Source organism: Balaenoptera musculus, chromosome 4 (assembly GCF_009873245.2).
Source record: "Balaenoptera musculus isolate JJ_BM4_2016_0621 chromosome 4, mBalMus1.pri.v3, whole genome shotgun sequence".
Taxonomy (NCBI): Eukaryota; Metazoa; Chordata; class Mammalia; order Artiodactyla; family Balaenopteridae; genus Balaenoptera; species Balaenoptera musculus.
Genome location: NC_045788.1, coordinates 135,922,557 through 135,948,038, shown reverse-complemented (window position 1 = coordinate 135,948,038; position 25,482 = coordinate 135,922,557). Strand labels below are relative to the sequence as shown.

Genomic DNA, 25,482 nt, shown 5'->3' with positions numbered 1-25,482 from the left:
GCTAAATTTTGGTATTCTGCCAAGAACTTGGAGTTTGGAGACCTGCAACCCTGCTGAGAGGTCAGATGCCCCTGGTTTCCTCGTCTATAAAGTGAAAGCCTTGAACTAGAGGACTGTCTGATCTCTGGGCCTGTAGTTGTGGCATTCGGGCTTAGTTGCCCTGTGGCACGTGGGATCTTAGTTTCCTAACCAGGGATTGAACCCACGTTCCCTGCATTGTAAGGCGGATTCTTTACCACTGGACTACCAGGGAAGTCCCTGTTTATCTATTTAATATATAGTAGTGTGTACATTTTAATCCCAAACTCCTTGTTTATCCCTCCCTGCCACCCCTCCATTGTATTTCTTGATTACTGGAGAGGCTTAGTTCAGAAAGTATCTGAATGGTGTCCTTATTTCCTCTCGAGGCATGGGAATACCCTGATGATTTTACTTTTTCTTTCTGCAGAGATCTAATCTGACATTTTAAAGTCTGGGTGCTATAGCTTTAATACTTACATCAGCAAAGCTTTATGTGAAGCCTGGTAAACTTTAGAAGAAACAGTTTGCATTAAACTGATACCAAAAAAGGAGGGGAGATTTTAAGGACCTCTTTTAGAAAAAGGAGAAGGGATTATTTTTGGTGCTGTCCTCAATGCTCTGCCCTGTTTTCTGCTGGATGGCTTCTGTGTGGGTTTACTATGCTGAATATCTGCATGCAGGGGTCTCAGCTATAGGGGTTTCCCAGGTGTTTCTCCACGGGTAGAAAGGACGCTCTGCTGGGCCTCGTGCAGATCTTACGGCAGGTCCCGGGTGCGGCTCCCGGACCCCTCCCTCGTGTGGGGTGTTCTCGGCTGCAGTAATGAGGGTGAAGGGAGTGTAGCCCCGTCTCAAGGAAGCCTCAGTATTCTCACGTATCTCCGGGGGTTCACAATAAGTAAATGTGACCACCAGCTGCAGGCTCCCTGGTTAACAAGCTCATGTTCCGTGGTTATTCCAGCTCACTGTATCCTGAGGTGGCAGGAAGGGTCACAGTCCCAGGAGTCCCTGGGTCTAGGGCTGAGTTCAGACCAGCTGTTCATTCTTCACCACAAGCATCCCTGTACTTCTTTCCTCCAGGAGGTAAAGATGAGCTGGTCACGCCCCTTCTCGTGGTAACTAATGCGTATTATATCACTAGCAAGCGCCTGCTGCAGGGGCCTGAGTGATATCTGAGCCTTCCCAGCAGCTGCAGGAGCTGCGGGCTCCTTTTACAGAGGAGGCCCTGCCCAGGTCAGTCAGGAGGCAGTAAGTCGGGGACGAGGACTTGAACCTGGGGCCCTCTGGCTGCGGCCAAGCTCAGCCTTTTGTGCTGTGCAGCCTCGCTCCGTAGCCACAATCCGAGTCCTTGTTTCCGTGAGGCCTGACCTCGCCCTCTGTGACCTTCTGATGGTTGACTCCGTGGTTCCAGCGACGTTGGGGAGGCCGAATGGTAGAGCTTGCGCGTCTCAACTAGAGAGCCTGTGTGCCGCAAACTACAGAGCCCATGCACTCTGGAACCCTCGCGCCGCAACTACAGAGCCCACGCGCCACAACTAGAGAGAGAAAACCTGCACGCCACAACTAGAGAGAAGCCCGCACGCTGCAATGAAAGATGCCATGTGCAGCAACTAAGACCCGACACAGCCAAAAATAAATAAAATAAATAAATAAATAATAAGGGACTTCCCTGGTGGCACAGTGGTTAAGAATCCGCCTGCCAATGAACGGGACACGGGTTCGAGCCCTGGTCCGGGAAGATCCCACATGCTGCGGAGCAACTAAGCCCGTGCACCACAGCTACTGAGCCTGCGCTCTAGAGCCTACGAGCCACAACTACTGAGCCCACGAGCCACAACTACTGAAGCTCACGCGCCTAGAGTCCATGCTCTGCAACAAGAGAAGCCACTGTAATGAGAAGCCTGCGCACCGCAACGAAGAGTAGCCCCCACTCGCCGCAACTAGAGAAAGCCTGCGTGCAGCAACGAAGACCCAACACAGCCAAAATTAATTAATTAATTAAAAAATAAACAAATCCTAAAAAAATAAACAATAGCACTGGGAACTATATTCAATATCTTATAATAACCTATAGTGGAAAAGTATCTGAAAAAGAATATATATATATACATATTCAGATATATATATATATATATCTGAGCCATTTTGCTGTACACCTGAAACTAACACAACATTGTAAATCAATGATACTTCAATTAAAAGAAAAAAAAATGGAAATACAATCAGAGGAATTATTTATAATCATTGCAATAGCATCAATAACTGAGAAATGTCTTTGAGGGGCTGCATTACCTTTGGATGAAAGCATAGCAAAACTGCAACACAGGGACATCCACGAGGGGGGATTTCTGAAAATTAAAGCAAAGCTAATTACTCCAAGTTGGTAGGAAATAAGACTAAAAAAGAATTCAAATACAGAAATGAAACAGATTCTATATCCTAACAAAGCAAATGTTTGCAGCTAAAGAGTCTTTCAAATATAATAATAGAAAGTATCCCCCAAGTGAAACAAAAACAAATGTATCCTGTGAGGTCCCAAATCATTAGTGCCCCTCTCATCAGACTCCCAGAGTCATTCCCTTTATGTTTACCTACTTCCCATTCCAGGCTTTTAACAAGTATTTAGGGAAGATTTGGCATTATAACTGAACCTCCCCAAACACAAAGTTGGTGGCCAAAGTTGACCCTCAGGAGGTACAGTCGAGAGACAACGCCAAATTTGAATTCTTAGCTCCAGGAATTCCCTCAAACAGCCCAGACAACTTCCCTAAATCCCAAATGGCTGGAACTACTTAGAAATAGGTTTTCAAAACACACATTTTTCCCCTTCTTGCTTGTAAAAGGCTATTTGTAGAAGTTATAGAAGTTGAGCCAATTAACTAAACTAACCACAAAATGTAATTTTGTTATTCAAAAAGCCAAAAACCACTCAGCTAGACGACGTCTAGGTTTTTTTTTTTTTTAAGCCCAGGAGCTGCAGGTGTTTGCGGAAATTCAAGTAACATGAAGGAACAAAACCTAAAAGCGCCTGCTCTGTGTGTAAAGCTGTTGCAGGGCCAGCTCCCACGTGGCTGCAGCTGTAACCCCATCCGTGGGGACTGACCGGCAGCGCGGAAGGTCAATCTCCCGCCAGCTAGACTTGCTCAGAGATATAAATGCCAATCCACCCAGGATCTGATGCTGCGCCTGCCTGCCTCCACCACCCGCCTCCCTCTCTTCAGGGTCCATTACTTTAACATTTACATTCAAGAGTAAAAGGCAACAAGACTACCAGGCATTTGGGAGACTGGGGGCAGACGTCCGACAGATGCCATGAAGTTGCCCGTGTCCATTTTACATCTGACTGCTTAAGCACTTGGCCAGTTCCATAATCTGGCCTCACAGTGTAAACCTGTAGGCTGCCTTATCTTCTCTCCCCAACGAGAATACAGGCTGACCGTGGGCAGGAACAGTGTCAACTATTTAGGACTCCCCACTACGGATGCAGACTTGATTTTCAATAAACACGTGGAATGAAGGAAGAGGGCCAGAGTCCCGAGTGTAACTGACTGGTCAGAAGCCCCCAGTGGCCTTCCCAGTGTGGACATTCCTGCAGAGGGCGACCCTGTGCCACGTGCCTTTCAGAGGAAGAGCTTCAAGTGGGGAGTTCTCCTCCAAGGCAGACATAGCCCAAACTGCTAAAGGTATTCTTGGTCACCTTTCCCACTCTGGGGTGAAAACGGCTGAACACATCTCTGATTCCAAGGTTTAGCTTTTGTTCACCACCCTTAGTGCTATGACCTTAATATCTAAAAACAAGATTTCTTTAATTTGTTGTAAAAATTTTTTATTTTGGTAAAATATACTTGACAAAATCTACCATTTTAAACATTTTTAAGTGTACAGGGCATCCAGTATATTCACATTGTTGGGCAACTATAACCACCATTCATCTGCAGAACTTTTTCATCTTCCCAAACTGAAACTCTGTCCCCATTAACTCCCATTCCCTCCTCCCCTGCAGTCCCTAGTGACCATCATTCTTCTTTCTGTCTCTATGGACTTGACTACTCTGGGTACCCCAGATAAGTGGAATCATATAATACTGTCCTTCTGGACTGGCTTATTCCCCTCAGCATAATGCTGTCAAGGTTCATCCATGGTACAGTATGTGTCAGAATTTCATTCCTTTGTAAGGCTGAATGATAGACAGTTCATTGCATGTACAGACCTCATTTTGTTTATCCATTCATCCACTGATGGACACTTGGGTTGTTTCTACCTTTTGGCTATTGTGAGTCATGCTGTTATGAACCCTGGCGTACAAATATGTTTGATTAAAACTATTTTTTGGCAAAATCACTTGGTCCACTCCCTTAATTTTCACTTAGGGAATTATTCTTAAATTGTTCCTAACTGTATAATTTTAAATTACCTAAGAGAAGGCAATTATTTCAAGGTTGGAACAAATCCCTGCTTTCTATCAAATTAATTAAGAACAAAACAGCTCCAACACTTTCAACGAAGAGGTCTGCTTTGGTAAAACCAAAAATCTCTCAGGCAGAAAACTGTTAAACCACACAGTCTGTTCTGTTGCAAAATCACTGTGTATAAATGAAAAGGTGCCCCCCTCGAAACTGGGCAGAAAAACTATAAGAGATTTATGGTTCAATCACGTCAACCTTCAAAGGCCACTGTTTTCCCTGCAGCCAGATGAAACCTCTTCTTTCTCAGCATGTCCAGGATGAGTTAAGTCCTCTGACGTGTATTTTGTACCTTTGTAAAAATTATGCAGATTTTTAACTCGCCCATTGACAAAGGTGTTTTCCTTGACCTAGTCTAGTCAGCCTCCTTTGAGTCCTCTTCTTCTTCTTCTTTTTGAATTTTACATCATATAGTTTTTCTTCCTCCTACAATATTTTTGCTTTCCGACAGTAAAAGAAATGGTACAAGAATCTGGCCCTTGGTCACAAGCCATTTTGGGGAATTCCTCAATATTCTCACTCCAATTTTTTTTAACAATCAATGAATGAGGTAATCAATGACAGGGTTAATCGTTAGATTCCAGAGCTTCTAAAATATCTCCCATTACTCAACAGTCCCTTTCTCTTCCTCTCCCTCCCTCTCCCCCCTCTCTCCTTCCCTCCTGAAAACATTTTACTGAAAATGCAAGAAAAAACTGAGAATTATGTTTCTGAGGAAAGCCCAAATCCTGAGATGCTCAAGTCAGACTGTAGGGTCTGTATTTACAATTTCCTAGCCTTTTTTTTTTTTTTTAATTTATTAGTTTATTATTTATTTTTGGCTGCATTGGGTCTTCGTTGCACGCGGGCTTTCTCTAGTTGCAGCGAGCGGGGGCTACTCTTCGTTGCAGTGCGCAGGCTTCTCATAGCAGTGGCTTCTCTTGTTGCAGAGCACGGGCTTCAGTAGTTGTGGCACATGGGCTCAGTAGTTGTGGCTCGCAGGCTCAGTAGCTGTGGCACACGGGCTTAGTTGCTCCGCGGCATGTGGGATCTTCCCAGACCAGGGCTCGAACCCGTGTCCCCTGCATTGGCAGGCGGATTCTTAACCACTGTGCCAACAGGGATGTCCCAACAGGTTCCCAGCAGCTCAAGGCCATGTCCCTAGGGGGATGACCTCAACTCCCTTAAAATGCCTGCCTAAGAAAGAAAGCTCAAGGCTTCTGAAGGAATCTGCTGTGTGTTTAGCCAGCTCCTGATTGGTTCCTGACCTTCCTTTCTTTGAGCATTTATTAAGAAAAGCTTACAGTTATAAATCCTTGCTCTGTCCCTTTGAGATGTGTATGTATCTCCTACAACCCAGGAATGTCTTTCTCAAGGACCTGGCAGCCATCCCTTTGAAATACCATCATCAAGAAAGACAGGGCCCCTGTTTCCCAGTCTCCAAGGGAGCACAGGAACCTACCTTGCACTTTACAGTCAGCAAACCCCGATGGCCTAATTACATCCACCAGCCCCCTTCTTGCTTGTTTGTAACTTTCCACTCCCCTGACTTTGCTGAAGCCCCTGCTTGTTCACCCCCCCTACTCTTCATTCTCTGCTTAAAATACCCAGGCACCTCTGCACAAACTGGAACTGAGCACAATTCTTTCACCCGCTGCAGTTGTTACTGAATAAAATCAGTCTTTTCCGCCTTTAACTAGTGTCTGGCTTTGTTTAACTCTGACGCCTTTTCAGCTGCAAGTTCCTTGAGGCAAGTGCCATTTCTTCTTTCTAACAGAGTTATTCGATTTGAACCACTACCGGGCAGAGCACCCTGCAGTGGGATGTAAGGATGGAAGTCCGTCCTTCACCTCAAGTGGCTTGCACCCCAAAACAGGAGCCCATGAAGCACATTTCATGGATCTCTGCAGAGCCCGGTAAGAACACCTTCGTTTTACAGCCCCCGAATTCCTAGTTGCTGCTGTAACCTCTGTTTCCCTCCCAAACACAGTTTATAAGACGTGGAGTTAGAGTGCTGCGTTCCTCTGAGGGTCCCCAGGCTCCTGACCTCGTCCCCTCGGACCTGCGGCGGCCTCTTCACCACCTCCTTCACCAGGTGCAGCACCGTGTCCGTCTGCAGGGTGCTCAGCGCACAGATCAGGTCCACGAGGGTCAGCTGGGACGCGCTGGCCGCCGGGACCATCTGCCAAGGAAAAAGTCATTCCTTTAAGGCCCGCAGAGAGAAGACAAAAATAAGAAGGACGCACAGAAAGTACTCTATAATACTTGCTCCTGGAGAAAGAGATTTGTTTTAATCTTTTAAAGAAATATTTAAATGAAAACTGGACTGAAAATGGACTCTATTGGTGATGAAGAGTGAGGTTAGCATTTAATCACAGTAACCTAATCAGTATCTGATACAAATAAGGAATAAAACGTGTAGCTGATGATGGGCAGTCACTCTGGTATGTTCAAGCTGAGAAAGCATTGTAGAAACAGATACATTTAATTGGAAGGAAACAGGTTGATATCGAGACAGCCCCCAAAGTATGAGGACAGTAAGAAAAACAGGTAAATCAGGTTCATGCGAGCTGGCCGTGGCAGGCAAGTCCCGGTGAGGGAGGCACGTTTTGATGATAGAAGTCTGTGTAGGGTGGTGACATGCACTTGCAAGCATCAGGTTTCTCGCCCGGAAGCCCCAACAAGTGCTAAGGTGGGTGGCCTGGGCCACCAGCCTCTCACACCTCCTCAGGGAACAGGGGCCTACCCTGGGCCCTCAGGTAGTGCCCGGGGGGTGGGGCAGACCCTCTGAGGGAGGTACCAGGTAGGAACCTGCATGGTCGACAGAGGGGACCAGGGAAGAAGTACGTGCTGGTTCTGCAGAAGCACGTGAACCAAGCTCCTGGAGGACCTCGTGATGGACCAGTCAGTGGAGAAAGAATGGACAAAATGCAAACTGAAGTCTGGGCGTAGGAATGCGATGATTTAAATTTTCTTGACCATCATGAACAAGCATTATTTTTATAAATTAAAAAAGCCGAATGTAAATTATGGACGTGTCAGTGTAGGTTCAGCAACTGTGACAAGTATACCCCTCTGGCGGGGGCTGCTGGGGGGAGCAGGGTGTGCACGTGCGGGGACAGGGGAATATGGGAACTGCCTGTACCTTCCTCTCATTTTGTTGTGAACCTAAGACTGCCCTAAAAAGATAAAGTCTTTAAAAAGATTAGTTAAAAAAAAAAAAGCTATCAGATGGTGTTACAACCAGGGAAGGGCCCACAAGGGTCCTCGTAGGTAGGATGGTGAACCGTTTCTTAAGCTGGGTGGCAGGTTCATGGCGGTGTTCTTCTTTAAAATGTACATTCTTGTAAGCAGATTGTTAGTAGATTAAAAAGGTTAAATAGAAGCACAATATACTCACTACAGAAAGATGAGAAGAGAGAGATTGGGGGTGGCCTCCACTCCCTACCCACCCGACACCCCATCTAGTTGTAACTGGCACAGCTAGAGTACGTCATGCATTTAAAACGGTGGAACCGGGCTTCCCTGGTGGTGCAGTGGTTAAGAATCTGCCTGCCAATGCAGGGGACACGGGCTCGAGCCCTGGTCTGGGAAGATCCCACATGCCGTGGAGCAACTGAGCCTGTGCACCACAACTACTGAGTCTGCGCTCTAGAGCCCACATGCCACAACTACTGAAGCCCGCGCGCCTAGAGCCTGTGCTTCGCAACATGAGAAGCCACCGCAATGAGAAGCCCACGCAGGGCAACGAAGAGTAGCCCCTGCTCGCCGCAACTAGAGAAAGCCTGCACGCAGCAACGAAGACCCAAAGCAGCCAAAAATAAATAAAGAAAAGAAAAGATTATAAAAAATAAAAAAATAAATAAATAAATAAAACGGTGGAACCACTGCCCCAGTCTCCCGTGTGGGCCTCTGGCGTCACCTTTGATCACACAAGACTCTCTGGTATTTTGTCAGAGTAAGTTTAGCTACTGCTTTGATTTCTGGCTTTACCTTTGTCTTACTGTGGCGTTTCACTTTCTTCCTGCTCCACACTGCTGCAACAGCTGCTGTCAGCTGAACTCCAAGATGGGCTGTCAAGGGGTTTAAGAAGTCTAAAATTTTTTGTCGTATGGTCTAAAAAATAGAAAAATGAAGAGTTAGAGCAGAGTAGAATCAGGGCTACGGTGGCCTGTGCACTTCACCACCAGCGCCTGTAAACCCTGGGAGCAGGGGCGGGCCTTTGTCTCAGCATCCCGGGCACCAGGCCGCGGGAGGAGGAGCTGGACGAGAGGCACGGTGGGCAGCCCAGGCGGACGACAGACGGCCAGTGGAGCCGAGCAGGAAGAGGCCTTTGGGAGGTGATGAATACCACCTTCGAGCAGCTGTGAGCAGGGCAGGGCTCGAAGGAAGCCACCCAAGGCTTTGCAGACACAGTGAGAAAGGGGGGGGGGGTACCCAGCAGTGGAGTCGGCACTGTTCCCATCCTGGAAGCCCCTAGCCTCACTTGTCTCAACCAGCCTTGGAAGGGCTTATATGCATTAGGAAGGATGCTTTTCAATTTCCAGAAATATGTACCATTTAACTAACTTTGTTATGTAACCAACTAAAAATAAACTCACAGCACGGCCCCGGACGTCACTCATCACCCTCCCTTTTGCTGAGCCTGGATTTTCCTCCATTCCTGAAACCTCCATGTTCCTTCCTCTATAAATCCTGTGGGTCTCACAGCCTCTAACACTTCCCTACTCTGGCAAATCCCCTCTTCCTGTGTCTCAGCTCAGCCCCTCTGCCTCAGGAAGGCCTCCTCGACCCCCGGACCAGGAGTCACGGCCTGTAAGAGTGCCCCTCATTCTTTGTAGCACTTCTCATCATTATTTTTAAACTGATGGTTAACGTCTGTATCTGCCAGGCAGACAAGGACTTACTTGCTCTATCTTATCCACTAGTGGATAAGCAGGGCCTGGTACACAGCAGCAGACGTACAAATGTTTGTGGAATGAATGAATTTACCTTGGGCTTCCTCTGCCCCCACTGCCTTAGTTTAGCATCTCATTAGATACAACTGACCATGGGATGGAGACATCCTCTCCCTCCCGCCATGGTTTCTGCTCCAGAGAAACCACGGGGGCCCCAGCTCAAGGCCTGGGGTCCTTCAGGGAGGGCTTAAGCTCAGTGCTCAATAAATGTTAGCCATCGCCAAAATGAATCCTTCCATCAGCCCAGGAGATAGGCTACTAATAACAGACTCATTTCACAGAGGAGGAAACCGAGGCTCAGGCTGCATGCCTGAGGATTTTCTGAACCTTTCTAGAGCTTAATTTTTAGGCTTAAATTAAGCAGGTTCCTGTGGCAGCTTGAAATACAGCAGATTTCCCTTGGAGGGTATCTCTGGAACTGACAGAACATTTCGGAGGCCACCTGTGCAACTGCCTGACTCACTATAGAAAGATCAGAAAACGGAAGTCAGGGGCGGGTTCCGTTCCCTACCCACCCTAATCCCAGCATCACTGCTTATCAGATGCACAATTGAGGGCAAAGCACTCACTCTCTCCACACCCCAACGTCCTCATCTGTAATCTGGGAATAATAATAGTGCCCACCTTGTAGGTGAGGACTAAATGTGCCAATAAACGAAGAGTGCTTGGATGACGCCTGGCTTCGTGTTTCCAACTGAGGAAACTACAGCACAGACAGGTTAATGGACTTGCCCGAGGTCCCACAAAGCACCTGAGCAGGGAGCTGAATCCAGGTGATCTGGCTCCCCGGGTCCTGATCTGTTCTGCTCAGCCCGGGCCGCCGGATGCCAGTGTAAGCTGTGACGCCACACCTGGCACCAGGGGTGCTCAGCTAAATGAGACACAGCCAGACAATTCTGAGCCGCCAGACACAGCAATCAGAGACTGAGTCGGGATGCTCACAGAGAGAGTGAACTGTAACCGAGCAGGATCCTATGGGGGCCTTCCTGGGACAGACCCCTCCCCACCACGTCCTCTGCCTCCCTCTTGTTTGTAGAAAAGCTTCAGTCTCCCAGGCCTCCCCTGAGTCACAAAAGCCTGGCTCAAGAATTAATGATTGCCAAGGATGTGAACACATGATGACAAAAGTAGCAGAGGGGTAAAGAGAACTGATAACAATTTAAACAGTAAATCGGCCATATGGCAGTCACAGAATCTTTAGTTCCTCCCTGAAGTACATAGATAAGTGTCTGAGGCATATTCCTGAGTTCCTTTACAGATACTAAAACCCCCACCAAAAGGAAGAAGTTAACTGCATGATGGCCATAAACAGGTAGCCCCCAGACCCGCTGGAGCCTGAGGATTAATGACGTTAACTCCTGTGACACGGCCCTGTTATCTCATCATCAACCGATCAGAGAACTGTACATGAGCTGTTCACCCACCCTGCAACTCCCCTCCCTCACCTTACCCTTAAAAACTCTTCCCTGAAACCCGTCAGGGGAGTTCGGGTTTTTTTGAGCATCAGCTGCCCACACTTCTTGTCTGGTGCCTTAAAATAAACCCCCCACTTTCCTTTAACACGACCTGGTGTCAGTAGATTGCCTTTACTGCGTGCAGGTGAGTGGACCCAAGTTTGGTTCGGTAACAGAACTAGAAATGCTCTGGGTTGTGAGCTTCTGGTTTAATAAAAAACTCAGAGACACCTCAACACTTGTTCAAGGCACCACTGAAAGCAGAATGTAAGAGCTAAGCTGTCTTAGTAGAGATGCTTAAGAGAAACAGGTTGAGGACTTTAGGTACCCTACCTGGAACCCCCAGAGACTTTATGTTTGGCTTAAAAAAAAAGGGCCAAGGGGAAAAAATAAACTGAAAACTACTCACAAAGCTTTTCTTTCCATGAATAGGAAACTTATTCTAATAAACAAACTGGAGATTTCTACTTCCAACTTACTTCTAATGTGGGTTTCTCTGAGCACATTACGTTTGATTATTTATGTATATATCCCTGTATGTTTTTATTTTTGGTGGGACAATACAAGACAAAGGAAATCGTAAACACACAAAGGAACCTCTCTCACTTTGGTGGTTTTAAAGTAAACGGAAGAAGATCCCTTCGTGGCTCCAAGGAGATCCATGGGTCTCTTTTGAGTCTCCTCCTTTCTGAGAACGTTCCAGAGAAGGGCCATGGTGTTAACAATTCGAGGAAGCTCTTCCAGAATAGCATTCTTGGCATTTTTCAAATTGGTAGGGTCACTCACAGCAGTGGTCTAAAAACGAAAACAAACATGTGAGACTCGGCTGCGTCTGCGGCTGCGTCTGCGGTGGCACCATTTCCCTTTCCACGAGGACAGTGGTGCTGATGGGATAAAGTCTGGGCTGTAGCACTCTCCAGAGCAAGTCCCACGTGTGCTCTGGAAGTAAACCGCCTCCCTGAGCGTTTAAACCCATGATTTTCTTCCAGAGAGGGAGGTCTGTGCATCTGAGGCTCCTCATTACAAACTCTTCCAATCACTCAACCAAAGCGCTAGCTGCGTTCTAAAATCTAACCCCAGATAGGGTAGAGCAACCAACAGCTAAAACGCCTTCAAACTCCATAAGGCCAAGTAAAAAGTACCCGGAAAAAAGATTACATTCTATCCCATACTGGTGGAGGGCTGAAGTCGCCCACAGAGAGCGCCAGCAAGAACAAAACCACATTTGCATTACTTACATACATACATTTGCATGTATATTTGCATACACTTCATTATTTGCATGTGTGTTCATGTGCATTAACATTTGCATACATGTTTGTATTACATACATACATTTCTTATTTGAAACAGACGTAACCCCAATGAAAACAAAACGATATATGAAAACTGTCTCAAACTCAGGAAAAAATGATTTACCTTTTTGTTTTGGTTGGGTTGTTCCAAAAGACAAAAATGACTAATGGTTGTTAGACCTTCCAAAAGAGTGAGTGGATAATCCGGAGAAATGTTTTCCCTCTTGGAGGTTATGCTTTGGTGAAGAAACGAGAAACTGGTTTTGAGAATCTTTAAGAATGAGGCCATAAAGGTTTTTAATCGTACATATAAACACGGAAACCACAGAGACATCACGATCTTAAAAAACTGGGGCTCTCATAATGAAATACTGTTACAAAAAGGACAGGCATCATTTGTGCTGTTTTTACATTTATACAGTCGTTTTGGAAAAATGTTTCCAGGGGTTTTAGAATTTCTGTGAAGATCCACATTTTTCTTTCTGTTTTGCAAAAATAATGAAGAGAGACTGACTTGTCCTGTGTAGCACTGATCTAGCCTGGGTAGTCATGCGGAACTGAAAATAAAGGAGCTGAACATTTAGTTCCTGGTTACCCCTTCTGACAGTGCTAACTAGGCTTCTGATTAGGTTGAAATTATCCTCCAATTGGCTGCTAGGGGCAATCAGCCGTCTGTGACCAAAGCTGTCATTAAAGAAACAGTAACGCATCAAAGGGCTCACCGTACCTGAAAGAGAGCTTCGCCGATTCGCTTTCATACTGCTTGACCAGCTCGTCCAAGTTTTTGCAAATCTGGACGAGGAAGGGGGTCACCGTCCAGCCCAGGGACTTTCCGAAGTACGGCAAGGAGTGCGTGACCAGGCTGACCCAGGCCGGGTGCATGCCGTAGCCGTAGGCCGGCTGCAGGCCCCTCACCACGGCGGACACCAGCAGCCCCTGCGAGGTGAGCCGGTGGGGCTGCACGTACTGCGGGGCGCTGATGGCCTGCTGGAAGTTCAGGGTCTGCCGCCACTCCCGGGACAGGTCCGCCTGGTGCTCCGCCTCCTCGTGCACCTGCCCCAGGTGGTGCTCCAGGACGATGAGCACCTGCAGCAGCTTCAGCAGCTCAATCTGCAGGGGGTGCTCGCTCCAGATCTGGCCCTGGCCCAGGTTGATGAGGTTCTCCTCGAACAGGCCGTCCTCCCGCTGGGCTCGGCCCCGCTCCGCCACGGCCAGTCCGTAGCGCTTCTGGCTTGTATACATGGACGCGGACAGCGAGAGCAGTACGAACTCCTGGACGCTGCACCTCTGCAGCAGGCTGTGGATGAACTCCACGTTCTTGCCTTCGGCCGACTTGGCCACCGAGACCAGCTGCGTCATCATTCTGATCAAAACCTCGACGCTCTTGACCTGCACGTCCCGGTTGCCGAGGACGTCTCGGTGGGAGACCTTCAGGTAACAAGGGTAGTAGCTGCGCAGGAAGCTCAGGCACAGGTAGGTGAGGAGCTCGATCAGCAGCGAGTGAGGGCACACGTTGGGAGACTGGGTCTGGAGCTTTCCGTAGAAACTCTGGCCGACGAGCGCCTCCTGGTGGCGAGCCAGGAGGTTGGAGATGAGGTTGAGGTGCGCGGTGGAGCTGGTGTCCATGCTGGTCCGGGACACGGCCTCGATGAACTCTCTGGGGTTGGTTTTGAGCACGGCTTCTAGCACGGAGAAGGCGTACAGCACTCGCCGGGAGTCATAGGGCTGCAGGTAGAGCAGGATGTGCTTAAACAGGGCCTCGACCGTCTCCCGCCTCTCCCGCTGCTGCTTCAGCAGCCGGGCCGTGCTCAGGGCCTGGAGCTCCGCGGCGGCCTCCTCGTCGCTGGACAGCGACTCCGAAGCCTGGGTCTTGTCCGAGTCCACGCGCGCCAGGCTGCACCCGACGGTGGACTTGAGGCTGGCCGCCGGCTTTGGGGGCGCCGCCGCGGGGAGGGGCGTGCAGCAGAGCTCGCCGCCGCTCAGCTCCTGCGGCTCGTGGGAAGGGGAGGAGAAGGAGGACGTGCGCTCGCTGTCCGTGGGGCTCGTGTCCGCGGACTCGGTGCGCTCGCTGTCGTCCGCGGCGTCGCAGGCCGTCCCGTCCAGCGGGTCCGCACAGCAGGGAAGGTCTTCCTCGCTGGGCTCGCGGCCCGGCGGGTACACCTCGGGCTCCTTCTCCACCTCGGCCCAGATGGCCTCGCGGTCCACGGTGGTGAACTGGCTCAGGGGCGCGCTCTCTTCACCACCACCCTCCTGAGGCTCGGCTGCGCCCCACGCCGCTCTGAATGAGGTGCGCTTCCTGTTAAACCAATGATGCCAGTCTCCTGAAAATTACAGAACAACAGACGACTTCAGAACAGGAGGCTCAGTTAGGACAAGTCGGTTCTACAGTGATCTTTGTCTTAAAGCCAGGCAGAAAGGTCAATATTAGTAAAATTCTCCTGTGGGGGGAGGGACAAGATAAATTCTTTGCAACAACGTGGACGGACCTGGAGGGTATTATGCTTAGTGAAATGTCGGACAGAAAATCACAAATACTGTATGTTATCGCTTATATGTGGAGTCTAAAAATGAAAACAAGTGAACAGAAACAGACTCACAGACACGGAGAACAAACTAGGGGTTACCAGTAGGGGCAGGGGGAGACACGGGTAGGGGGTTAAGAGGTATGAACTCCTGTGTATACAATAAATAAGCTACAAGGATATACTGTGCAGCACACGGCATACAACCAATATGTTATAATAACTATAAACAGACTATAACCTTTAAGAACTGTGAACCACTATGTTGTGCACGTGAAACTTACATAGTATTGTAAATCAGCTATACCTCAACAAAAAAAATAAAGTGTAAAAACCACAAAATAAAACATAATTCCCCCATGAAACAACACTAGAGTCTAGATTACATTACAGAAGGAAGGCAGACAAGCAAAGTGAACAGGTCTTTTAAAATGTTCAAGAAATTGGACAATTTAGTTACACTGTCATAGGAAATATAAATATCCCGAGTTTAGGGGAAGGGTGATTTAAAAAAAAAAATGCCTATCATTTTCTCCCGGGAGTTTCCTTTCAAAAATGGTATCCTACAGAAATGTCAGCAGAAGGTTTTCAAAGCTAAAAGGGCATCACTGAAACGTCTTGAAAAAAACAAACTGGAAAGCAAACAAAGCATCCACAGTAAGAGGACTGAAAAAACTCATGGCACAGGCACGCAGAGGGCTACTACTGTTTGGGTTTTTTAAAGATATTTCTACACGTACAATATGGAGCAATGTGTAGAGTACAGTAAGTATTGAAGAAAAAAGACCAAGCTGCAGAATCTAGCTGGACAGAATAAGCCCAATCAGGGGGGAGTGTCTATAATACGCAGCTATGAAAAAGTCTGGAATGATAGCTACTGAACCATTAACAGTAAGGCGCTCTATCAGCCGGCATCGCAAGGGACTTTCACTTGTGCTTTTACTTCCTGATTTAAGATTCCAGTTCTTAAAATAAGCATGCTAGTACCTCTGAGATCAGAAAATACACAACGCTTTAAAGTGCTCAGGTCTCTTTAAAAAAAGGAGTGAAAAGCCAGACGTCTTTGGTACTGCCAAACATTTGTAATAGGCAGCTTTCAGCAAATCTATTCCATGAACACTAAGCCAGGTTAGGAAAGAAGGAAGAATAAGATATTAGAAATAGAGGAGCTGCCTGGTGTACACAACAGTATTTAAAAAGTAGATTTCTACAGGCTCACAGAGGTAGCATGGAGGGTAAGCAGAACCCTTCTAGTTGTTTCCAGGGAGAGAACGTGGCAGAGAAAACGCATTTTTCTCTTACTAGGCAGGTAGCATTAAATGTCAATTAGAGGGGGCAGCAGGAAGTGCCACGAGACTTTTAAAACCCAGTGAGCCGTGGAGTTAAAACTTTCTCTTTAAAGCAAAGGAACGCCTAAAATCTAGCTTCCCTTAATGAAGAGCAAACTTTTAAGAAGGTGCTTAGTTTATACTTCTTTGCGTTTTACTTTCTTATAATTGTGGAGTAATAAAATGCCTCTTCTTTGAGAAGGCACCTAAAGGAAAACCAGAAGTTACAGTTTTAGGCAAGGAACCTTGTAAGGAAAGGAAACCACCTCAGGAATCTTTGCTTATTTAGGTGTTAGGCTGCTTTTCTCTGTAAGATAAGACTGTGACAAACACTGAATATTTACAACCCAGTGGATCTAAACAAAATAATCAAAGCTTGTAAAACCATCACTTAGAAAACTGCAGGAAGTCATAAAATACACCTATTGTGGGAAGCAATGTTAGATCATAAACTGCTCTAGGTATTGGTCACTGAAGTTTAATGAACTCATCGGTTTTATTTTAGTCTTTCTTTTCTTCTTCCTACCCATATTCTTTTAAATTTATGTTAAAGATGCCTCTGAAAGTTCTCAGAACCCAAAGGTCTATTTCTTCTGCATTTCTGATTATATGTTAACAGCTGGAAAGAGCCTTGGAGAGCAGATAGAAAAGAAACCACTTACCTTGTTCTTGACAGTTCTGGAGCAGAAGTAATGTTTATGAAATACAACTGACTAGGTTACATGCAGATTTCAACATTCTTGATCATTCATACCTGCAGGCAACCTCAACTCTCCCGCCCAGGTCTGAGAAGTGCTAGCCTAGCCAACCCAAACTGAACTTCATGCCAGACCTCAGACGTCTTTCGTAAGTGAAGGGTTGGCCTTGGAGACCTCCGGATGGATGGTCTGTTTTTCTCTCCTCCTACCTTACATGCACTTGAATTGCTTTCTCTACCAAAAGAACCAAGAATCAGCTATATTTATTGGAACATGGGTTACTAACATTTTCCTTTTTAATGTAAAAAAGTCATATTTTTCAGTGAAAACAACAAACCCACTACCTAGCAGTTCTAAGTGCTGGTTCATCTGATTCTTAAATTATAAGAGTCCCCACAAAGTACCTTCATACCTTCTGAATCTGGCAAAACCACCAGGGAGGTCTAAGCGCCTTGACTGCTGCAGCCGGCAGCTGGGGTCCTGGTCACCCCTTCCTGCCTCCCAGGCCCAGGGCCCCGGGGACAGAGAGCTGGCCTGGCCGCCCGCACGGTGTGCTCACCCGTTGAGTTCTCCTGCTTGAGGCAGTGAATGGAGGTCCTCTGGGTTTTGGGCTGGAGCAGGAGAAGCAGCACGGGCTCCAGGATGCGGGCCACGTCGCCGAGGGACAGCGCCCGCACCAGCCAGCCCTGGGCCGTGGCCCCGATGGCGCCGTCCGTGCAGGCCAGGCTGTCGAGCACGACGAACAGGGACCTGGGGGGTGATGCGAGCCGTCAGGGCGGCCGGGACGCCCTCGGGGAGCTTCACCCGGCCTGGGCTTCCCGACCCAGGCAGACGAGGACCAGGGACATTATCCCTGCTCTCAGCTAGAGTCTCTGGGGGGGAGCTTTTAAAATCCCGATGACCAGGCCTCACCCCAAATGGAGGCGGGAGGAGGAGGCATCAGAATCAGCTGGCATCTCTCTAAGGCTGTGTGTCTGACCCCCGCATCTAGAGCTCTGGAAATAAGGTAAGGATTTTCAAAAAACAATGTAGAACAGAATGCGCCTACAATACAGTTCACGTCTTCAGCATGTGGTGGAGGACATCGCAGGTGCACACACCCAGTGTGGCCGCCACCCCAGTCAAGATCTAGCCCATCTTCATCTCCCTACCAAGCCCCCTCGGGGGGCACGCTCTGCCAGCTCCTCAGGTGAGTCTGAGGCACGGGGGGCTTCCTCCTCCCTCCAAGGCCGAATTAAGCAAACTCCTCCCAGGTATTCACACCCATCTGGCCAGAATTCACTTAGGGGATCACAGGAATCGTTCGCTCTGCATCAAGAACATGGGGTCAGGGTTTCCATCGCACACATCTCCCTCTCCCCAGCCCGACACACTGACCCGGCACCTCTGCAAAGTGTCCCTTTGCTTTAAGGGTAAGTTATAAAAAAGTCCCCCCCTCACCTGTCAAAGGAGCGATTGTGAGATGTCACTCGACTGCCTTGGATCTCTCTCGTCAGGTGCCAGATGACGGAAAATCGAAACAGAGCTTCCAGTCTCGTTCCCTTGAATAGGACAGAAACGGGAGCGAGGAACCTGATGCCTTAGCAGAACACTGCTCCCAGTGGCAGCAAACCCCACTTAAATAACAGACAAGAGCTCAGCAGAAAGGCGGCAACCCAGGCAGAGATGCTGGAGTCTCACGAGTGCCTGGCGTCCGATGGGGCCTGGAGCAAGGAGGACCCGGGTCCTCGCCTTCCTTGCTCCCATTAACACAGATGTGCTTTCCGGAGAGTGCATATTCCAGACTCAGCGTCAGCCCGAGTCTGGGGTCACACCTAGGCCTGTGGCTGAAGGAAAACACAGAGCACAGCCTTCTCATGGCCTTTGGCAGTGCCAGGCTGAATGGCTTAGAGAACAGGACACGACGGCAAAGCAGAGCCAGGGCTTCCAAGGCGACACATTCTCTACGACTGCCTACTTCACCGAGAGCTCTAGAAGCCCCGCAGGCATCATGGGAGCCTGGGCAGATTTCCCTGGTGAGCCTTAATATGACACAGGGGATGGCTCGTGCCTCTGGAGGCCTTCCAGTCCTGAAATTATTAATGTATTAAAATGTTACTAATGCGGACTTCCCTGGTGGTGCAGTGGTTAAGAATCCGCCTGCCAATGCAGGGGACACAGGTTCGAGCCCTGGTCCTGGAAGATCCCACATGCCACGGAGCAACTAAGCCCGTGCACCACAGCTACTGCGCCTGCGCTCTAGAGCCCGCGAGCCACAACTACTGAGCCCACGCACCTAGAGCCCATGCTCCGCAACAAGAGAAGCCACCGCGGTGAAAGGCCCGTGTACCATGGCGAGGAGTGGCCCCCGCTCGCCACAACTAGAGAAAGACTGCACGCAGCAGCGAAGACCCAACACAGCCAAAAAAAAAAAAAATGTTACTAATGCCATAGCCCTGCCCGTTAATCAGGATGTCCACTGAGCCCCAGAAAGACTCCGGTCGGATATAGGTAAGTCTGTCTGGGCTCACGGTGTCAGGACCGATGTCAGAGGGAGGTTGTCGGCTGCAAAGACTCACCTTGTCAGGGTCCAGGAGGGCGTGACAGATGATGTCCTCGCAGATGTTGGCTGTCGGGGCCAGGCAGTGCAGGCGGTAGAACAACTCTACACACGTGATGTGATGCTCCCGGGTCTCCTTGTTCAGCTGATTCCAAAGCACACGAGCCACCCTCTGGATGGAGGGGAGACAGTGTGAACACAGGCAGCTCCCGCCCATTTCCTCCTTGTGGCAGCCCAGTCCCGGCCGCCAGGTACTGGCTTCTGCCTACATTTGCTATGGGAGAATCCTCAGTACACAAAGAACCACCACCACCAAGCAGAACAGAGCGAAGCAAACCCAAACCACAGTACAGACCCCTCAGGAGTCATCCGGGCAAGGGCAACGTGATAGGTTAAACTTGGATGTCTGAGACGAGCTCAGAACGCTGCAGCTCTGGCCCAGACCTTCACTTTCAGAGCGGAATCATCTGGAAGCAAGAACCTATCAGCTGAGGCATCCTTTCAACAAGCATACACCAAGGCTCCCTACATGCCAGCACTGGGGTTCCAGAGACGCACCCTCTAGGAAGTTTGGTGGATTTGCGGTGGTCGCTATCCTGAGGTAGACACCGTAGGACCTTACCACCTAAGGTTGGCTCAAGCCGACGTTCAGCTTTCATTCCCCAAACTTGTTTGTTCCCATTTCTGTGCACAACGCTGTGGCAGATGCCCTGGCTCACCTTCAGGGCACAAATTGTATCCCAAATAGAGCCCGTCATCTCCCCAGCCCTGATGTCAGCGCTTTAAACATATGAGGTCTGCAAGTGGCTGCAGCCCCTCCCCAAGTCCCAGGGAGCACGGCGGGTGCCTGACCCAACCAGGGTGAGACTCAAAAGGAGGGCTGGTGCCCACTTCCGGGAGGGGAATTTCTGAAGGCATTCTTCCAGGTCATGGAAAAAGATGATGTCTCACAGATTATAACTTTTTATAATGTACATCTTAGATCAAAGAACTTCTTTTGGCTCATTTATTTCTCTTTAACAAAACTGTCTTCTCTGCACAGATCAAATTAACCCCTGACTGGTTTGAGCCACTAACCATTATTTATTTTTTTATCTAAGGGGCCATGATTTCCAATTAACAAGTTACCCGTAAACTTCTGATACAAAACTTCCGACTAAGTGAAGCAGTCCCCTTACTTGCAGCCCCTATGGCAAATGTACGAGTAAGATGCTCCACCTGGAAGCTTTCAGGTTTTTTTTGGAGGGTTTCTGAGACTTGACGTTGATCACAAAAACACCCCTGCTCCTTCATCTGTCTTAGCCTTCTCAATCCCTACGTTCTGGACATTTTCTTAGCGGTTGGCAATCTGCCCTACAACCTAGAAAGGGCAGGGTATTCTTGGGATATCTGACCTTATTCTCATTTGCATTGTGTGCAGAAGGAAAGCTGGTAGGTGGGCCATTCCATGGGAATGAGAAAAAGGCTAGAAGATGTGGAACCAGCCCAACACCTGGAATCCGAGAACCGGGGGCACATCCTGGCTATTTTGTGCAGGTTGCTTTACCACTTCTAATTCCAGCATCTCAATGTGGGCAGGTACCAGCCACACCCAGCTCTTGAGACCCTGATAATATATAACGTATGCTCCCGTGCTTGGCAAGTAGTAGATACTCAGGCATGTACTAAATCTGAGTCAAAATAAAAATCAAGGCTTTGGAAAGAACTCATAAAAGTATACTTCCCACCAAACAAGGGGAAAGTATTGAGTGCTACCATTTTACTCTATTAATAGCTTTCCAAGGATTCAGGGACTCAATTCTTTCTTCTCTTTTCTCCCCTGTGCCCGCGAGGTAATTATGTCCAGCTTTGTGATGTACGCAGCACCAGGGGGGATCTGCCCAGTCACCGTGCTTACAGTTGGCCCTCGTCCTGGTTCCAAGTTCTACAGGGTCAAGATCTTTACTGTGACTCAAGTTCGGTAAGAAGGAGACAGGGAGAATGAGGGGCAGAGGCTGAAGAGCAGTTAAATCCAGGATCTGCCAGGACCCAACATCGTAAATGGGGCTCGACTGCACAAACCGTGGACCCTCTACCAGCAAAACTGCCATAACCAGTGAAAATTATAGAAAAAAATTAAACAGCCAGCCATTTAGAGTTGCTGGAAATTATCCTAAGGGCACTCAAGAGATGAAGAAACACTCAAGAAAGTCTACGAAAATTCCAGTACAAGTAGCAATAGTCTGTGCCACTTGAACCATGACCCCTATCCACCTCTCAATCAAGCTTGGCTTGGCAGGGTGTGGCCAAGAAGATGGGCACCCCCTCCTTCCAGCTCCCAGTCAAAGGCTTTTGCATCTCCCTGGGAGGAACAGGCCACCGGCATTTTACTCCTCTGCCCCAACTCTTGCATGGAGGCTCTATCCAGGCACAGCAGGCTAAGAATACTGGGGTCCAGATCATTCTTGCTCCAGTTTGCTTGTAAGGGAAAAGTTACGTGCTAGGAGATGAAAAGAGGCACACTCAGAAGACCAGAGGCTAGCACCCTTGCCCAGCACCCTGTAGGGATACTGCGCCAAGAAAAACAGACAACTGTCCCAGTCGCAGCTCTTCCTGCGCAATAGTGTTCAGAGAATTTGCCCAGGGGGATAGGCAAGCCATAAAACAGAGAGTTGCGTAGCTCTCTATAAGGGAAATGAGTTTATCTGGAACAGAGCATAGGTATGTGTTCAAGTCTAGGAGTGCTCTCAAAAACCACAGAGATTTTGGTGGTAAGCAATTAAGAGGAGGCTGGTAGCTCCATGACAGCAACAAGCTAAACCACAGGCCTGCTCATTTACCAGAAATAACCAGGGAAACAGAGAGCTAGGAAAAATCCTCCTGTGTCAAAACAAATCTCAAAGACTGGCCTCAAAAAACTACCTGAGAGAGGAGTGTAAATTTCATTGGCTCAGACTGTGGAGTAATTTATGCCCCCAGGGCATTGTTGAAAACAATAGAGCAATCAGCCGGTGATTAGTGGAGCTTAACATCTGGGTGTGATACCAACAGAGCTTAATAGAGACCGGACAGTCAATGAGAATAGAAAGCAGACGGTCAAGGAGAATCTTGCTAAGATCACTATCATCTCAGACTGGCTGCACATTCCTAAGGCTGAACCCTCCAAGAAGCAGCGCCAAAGGCCTCACACTGCAGGGCAAACAGACATCACTAAAACAGTCAAGTCACTAAACAAACAAAAAAGACAGCGAGTCACCGGTGGGGTGGGAGGGAGGTGCCAGAATACAAATTTACAACAATATATTACCTAAAATGTCCAGTCTTCAATAAAGATTATAAGACACGCAAAGATACAAGAAAACGTGACCCATACGTTTAGAAGAGGAATAGAGCTATTCAAGAGGGATGTTTCTATATCTCACTGGAATTTAGTATGAATGTGAAGTCAATTCTGATAAGATGTATATGGTAAACCTTAGAGTAACCACTAAAAAAAATAACTCCCAAAATATACTGTAAAGGTCATTAAGGAAATTAAAATATTACACTGGGAAATATTCACTTAATGAAAAAGAAAGTAGTAAAAGGGAAATAGGTGGAAAAAAGATATGACACATAGAAAACAAGGAATATAATAAAAACCACTGAACTGTGTGCTTTAAATGAATGAATTATATCTAAATAATGCTGGTATTTTTAAAAAAAAAAAAAAAAAGGAAACAAAGCTGAGAGGTGGCCTCAATTACATGACTTGCTTGATAGAGCTCACCTCCAATAGGTGAAAAGCCAGCCCATTTCGAAAGCCTTTCAGAGGACGGGCTGTCAAGACCGAAAAGGACAGTTTAATTCCGGTACCTCATTCCCACATACAACATCTAAAATGTCTCTTCCTTAGCATCTCCGAGTTTGCAGGGCATCCGCTGTCCCGACCACCTGCAGGGGAGATGTGTTCCATCTACAGGCCCCAGTGAGTGGGCTGGTCCCTGTCTATACCACACGACCACCTCCCCCTGGCCTGCGTCACCGCTGTGGTCGACTAGACGGCAGAAAGCACCTGACCCAAGGGTGCCCCACTGGCTGCCTGTTTAATAGCCTTGGCCAGTTAGCTCAGAATTGTAAGAAAGTGATGCAACTGCCATTAGCTATGAGTAGCAAGCCTGAGGGTCCTGAGGCAGACTGAAGGTCAAGTGGCCACCAAGTTAGGTCCTGGTCGGCAGGGAGATGTGCAGAGCAAGCAGCTTCGGGACCTGACAGCTTCCCAGGTGAGACCCCGTGAGACCCAGCTGCATTCCACCCCCGCCCTTGGACTCCCACGGGCTCCCCTACCTTTACAATAAGCAACAAGCTAAACCACAGGCCTGCTCGTTTACCAGAAATAACCAGGTAACTTTTCTTTTCATGAGCTAGCTGGAGTATCTTTCAGCTTCTTGCAATTAAATGAGCCCTATACTACCTTATTTTCTTACTCTGTCCCCCCAAAAGATGGACAACACTTGCTCACCATCTTCAGCAACAATCGCTCTTACACTTGACACGAACTAAGTTTTCCGTGAGGGTAAATAACCTCAAAGCCTCTAACCTCACAAATTAGGACAGAGTCTCTTTTTCTGTATATTTAGATAACTTAGGAATCCTGCCAGATGGAGTCTGGTCAGCCTAAAACTGAACACAAATATTACTGAACACTTGCTGTGGGAACAGAAACTGTGCCAGGAGCCTGGGTTAGAGAGATGGACAAGGCAGGCAAGGTCTCCAGCCACCCTCACCGGCTGCCACCCAAGGCACCATATTCTTTGTCACCACCGCTACAACTTTTGGGACAACTTCAAATAAAGAGTCTGGGAAAAGGGTCCCAGGGTCCCAGCCACCCTCCTCTGGATGGGAAATACCTGATAGAAGTCTGTTTTCTCTGCGATGACTTTCAATATTCCTGGAGCAATGGGAGGAACCGTCACCATCTGCAGCTTGCTGAAAAATGGGTTGTGCCCGGAGCTTTTATAGCGTTTCATCTTGTCTTCAATGACAAGTGCTAGGGACTGGGAGTGGTTTATCACTTCAAGCAGGGTGGAGATGGCCACATCCTGGAGGTAGCAGTCAGTCACACAGCAGCAAATGGTCATCATGGATTTCAGCCAAGATGGAAAACTGGCATCGCCAGCTCCTGAAAGGAAGCCAACCAGAGAGGACAGAGAGAGACAGACAAAACCTCATGAAACTCGCTTACGGACCTGGGAGCCAGTCTCTAAGACATTTAGATCCGGGAAGTCACCTGGACAGCAGTGTGATAAACTTCTGGTGGTGACAGGATACGCTGTCCCCATTCAGGGCCAGAGGAAAAATGAGACCAAGTCTGGTTTCATGCGCTTGTCAGATTATTCAAATTCTGCAAAGTCTCAGGGCTTTGAAATGATTCGAAATGTTTGTTTTTATGTCATTTAAAAAATTTGTAAATATAGTAAAATTTGAATTAAAAAACTTTTTTTTGAAATTTACACAGAGTCAAAATCACATTTTTTTGGTGCAGAGTTCAAAACGTGTTTTCAAAGCCCTCTTGGTGGTAGGGCACATGCCATTAGCTTTAAAAGTGGCCGAAAATATACTGAAACTATCAATTCTAAATGCATTTCTTCTAAGTATACTGTCATTTGCAGCTCATGAGCCAAGAGACAAATTGCATGGGACGTTTAAGGTAATGACAAGCGGAGAAATCTTTACCCTCTGCTCCTACCAACTTAATCACTCTTTCTTCTTTTCCACTTTTTCCTCCATCCCTTTTTTCTTTCAAGTGTTCACTGCCTGCAATGGACTCAGCTGTGTCTGCCCAACATTCACATGTTGAAGCCTCCACTCCCAATGTGATGGTATTTGGAGGTGGGGCTTAGGGGAGGTGATTAGGTCTAGATGAGGTCCTGAGTGTGCAGCCTTCAGGATGGGACTGGTGCCCTTATAAGAAGAGACAACAGAGAGAGCCCCCTACCACTGCTCCCCACCCAGGATGTGAACATACGGTGAAAAGGTGGCAGTCTATAACCAAGGGGAGAGCTCTCACCAGAAACTGACTATGCTGGCACCCTGATCTCAAATTCTAGCCCCAGAGTTGTGAGAAAATAAATGGCTTTTGTTTAAGCCACCCAGCCTACGGCAGTTTGTTATGGCAGCCCGAGCTAAGACACTGCCTGTTATGGGTTGAACTGTGTCCTCATAAAAATTCTTACGTTGAAGTCCTAACCCCCTAGAATGTGACCCTAT

The 25,482-nt window shown here is 47.9% G+C and overlaps 1 protein-coding gene across 1 annotated transcript in view; it reads right to left on the bottom strand.

Moving 5' to 3' along the window:
• The window catches only part of DOP1B (DOP1 leucine zipper like protein B), a 107,598-nt gene that overhangs the window by 24,680 nt on the left and 57,436 nt on the right, over positions 1–25,482 (bottom strand). The window contains 10 exon segments of the mRNA XM_036851233.1: positions 2,311–2,366; positions 6,508–6,642; positions 8,454–8,576; positions 11,479–11,667; positions 12,292–12,403; positions 12,895–14,488; positions 17,275–17,465; positions 18,156–18,256; positions 19,274–19,426; positions 24,123–24,394. Of these exon segments, the coding sequence (XP_036707128.1) occupies positions 2,311–2,366; positions 6,508–6,642; positions 8,454–8,576; positions 11,479–11,667; positions 12,292–12,403; positions 12,895–14,488; positions 17,275–17,465; positions 18,156–18,256; positions 19,274–19,426; positions 24,123–24,394 (2,926 nt within the window).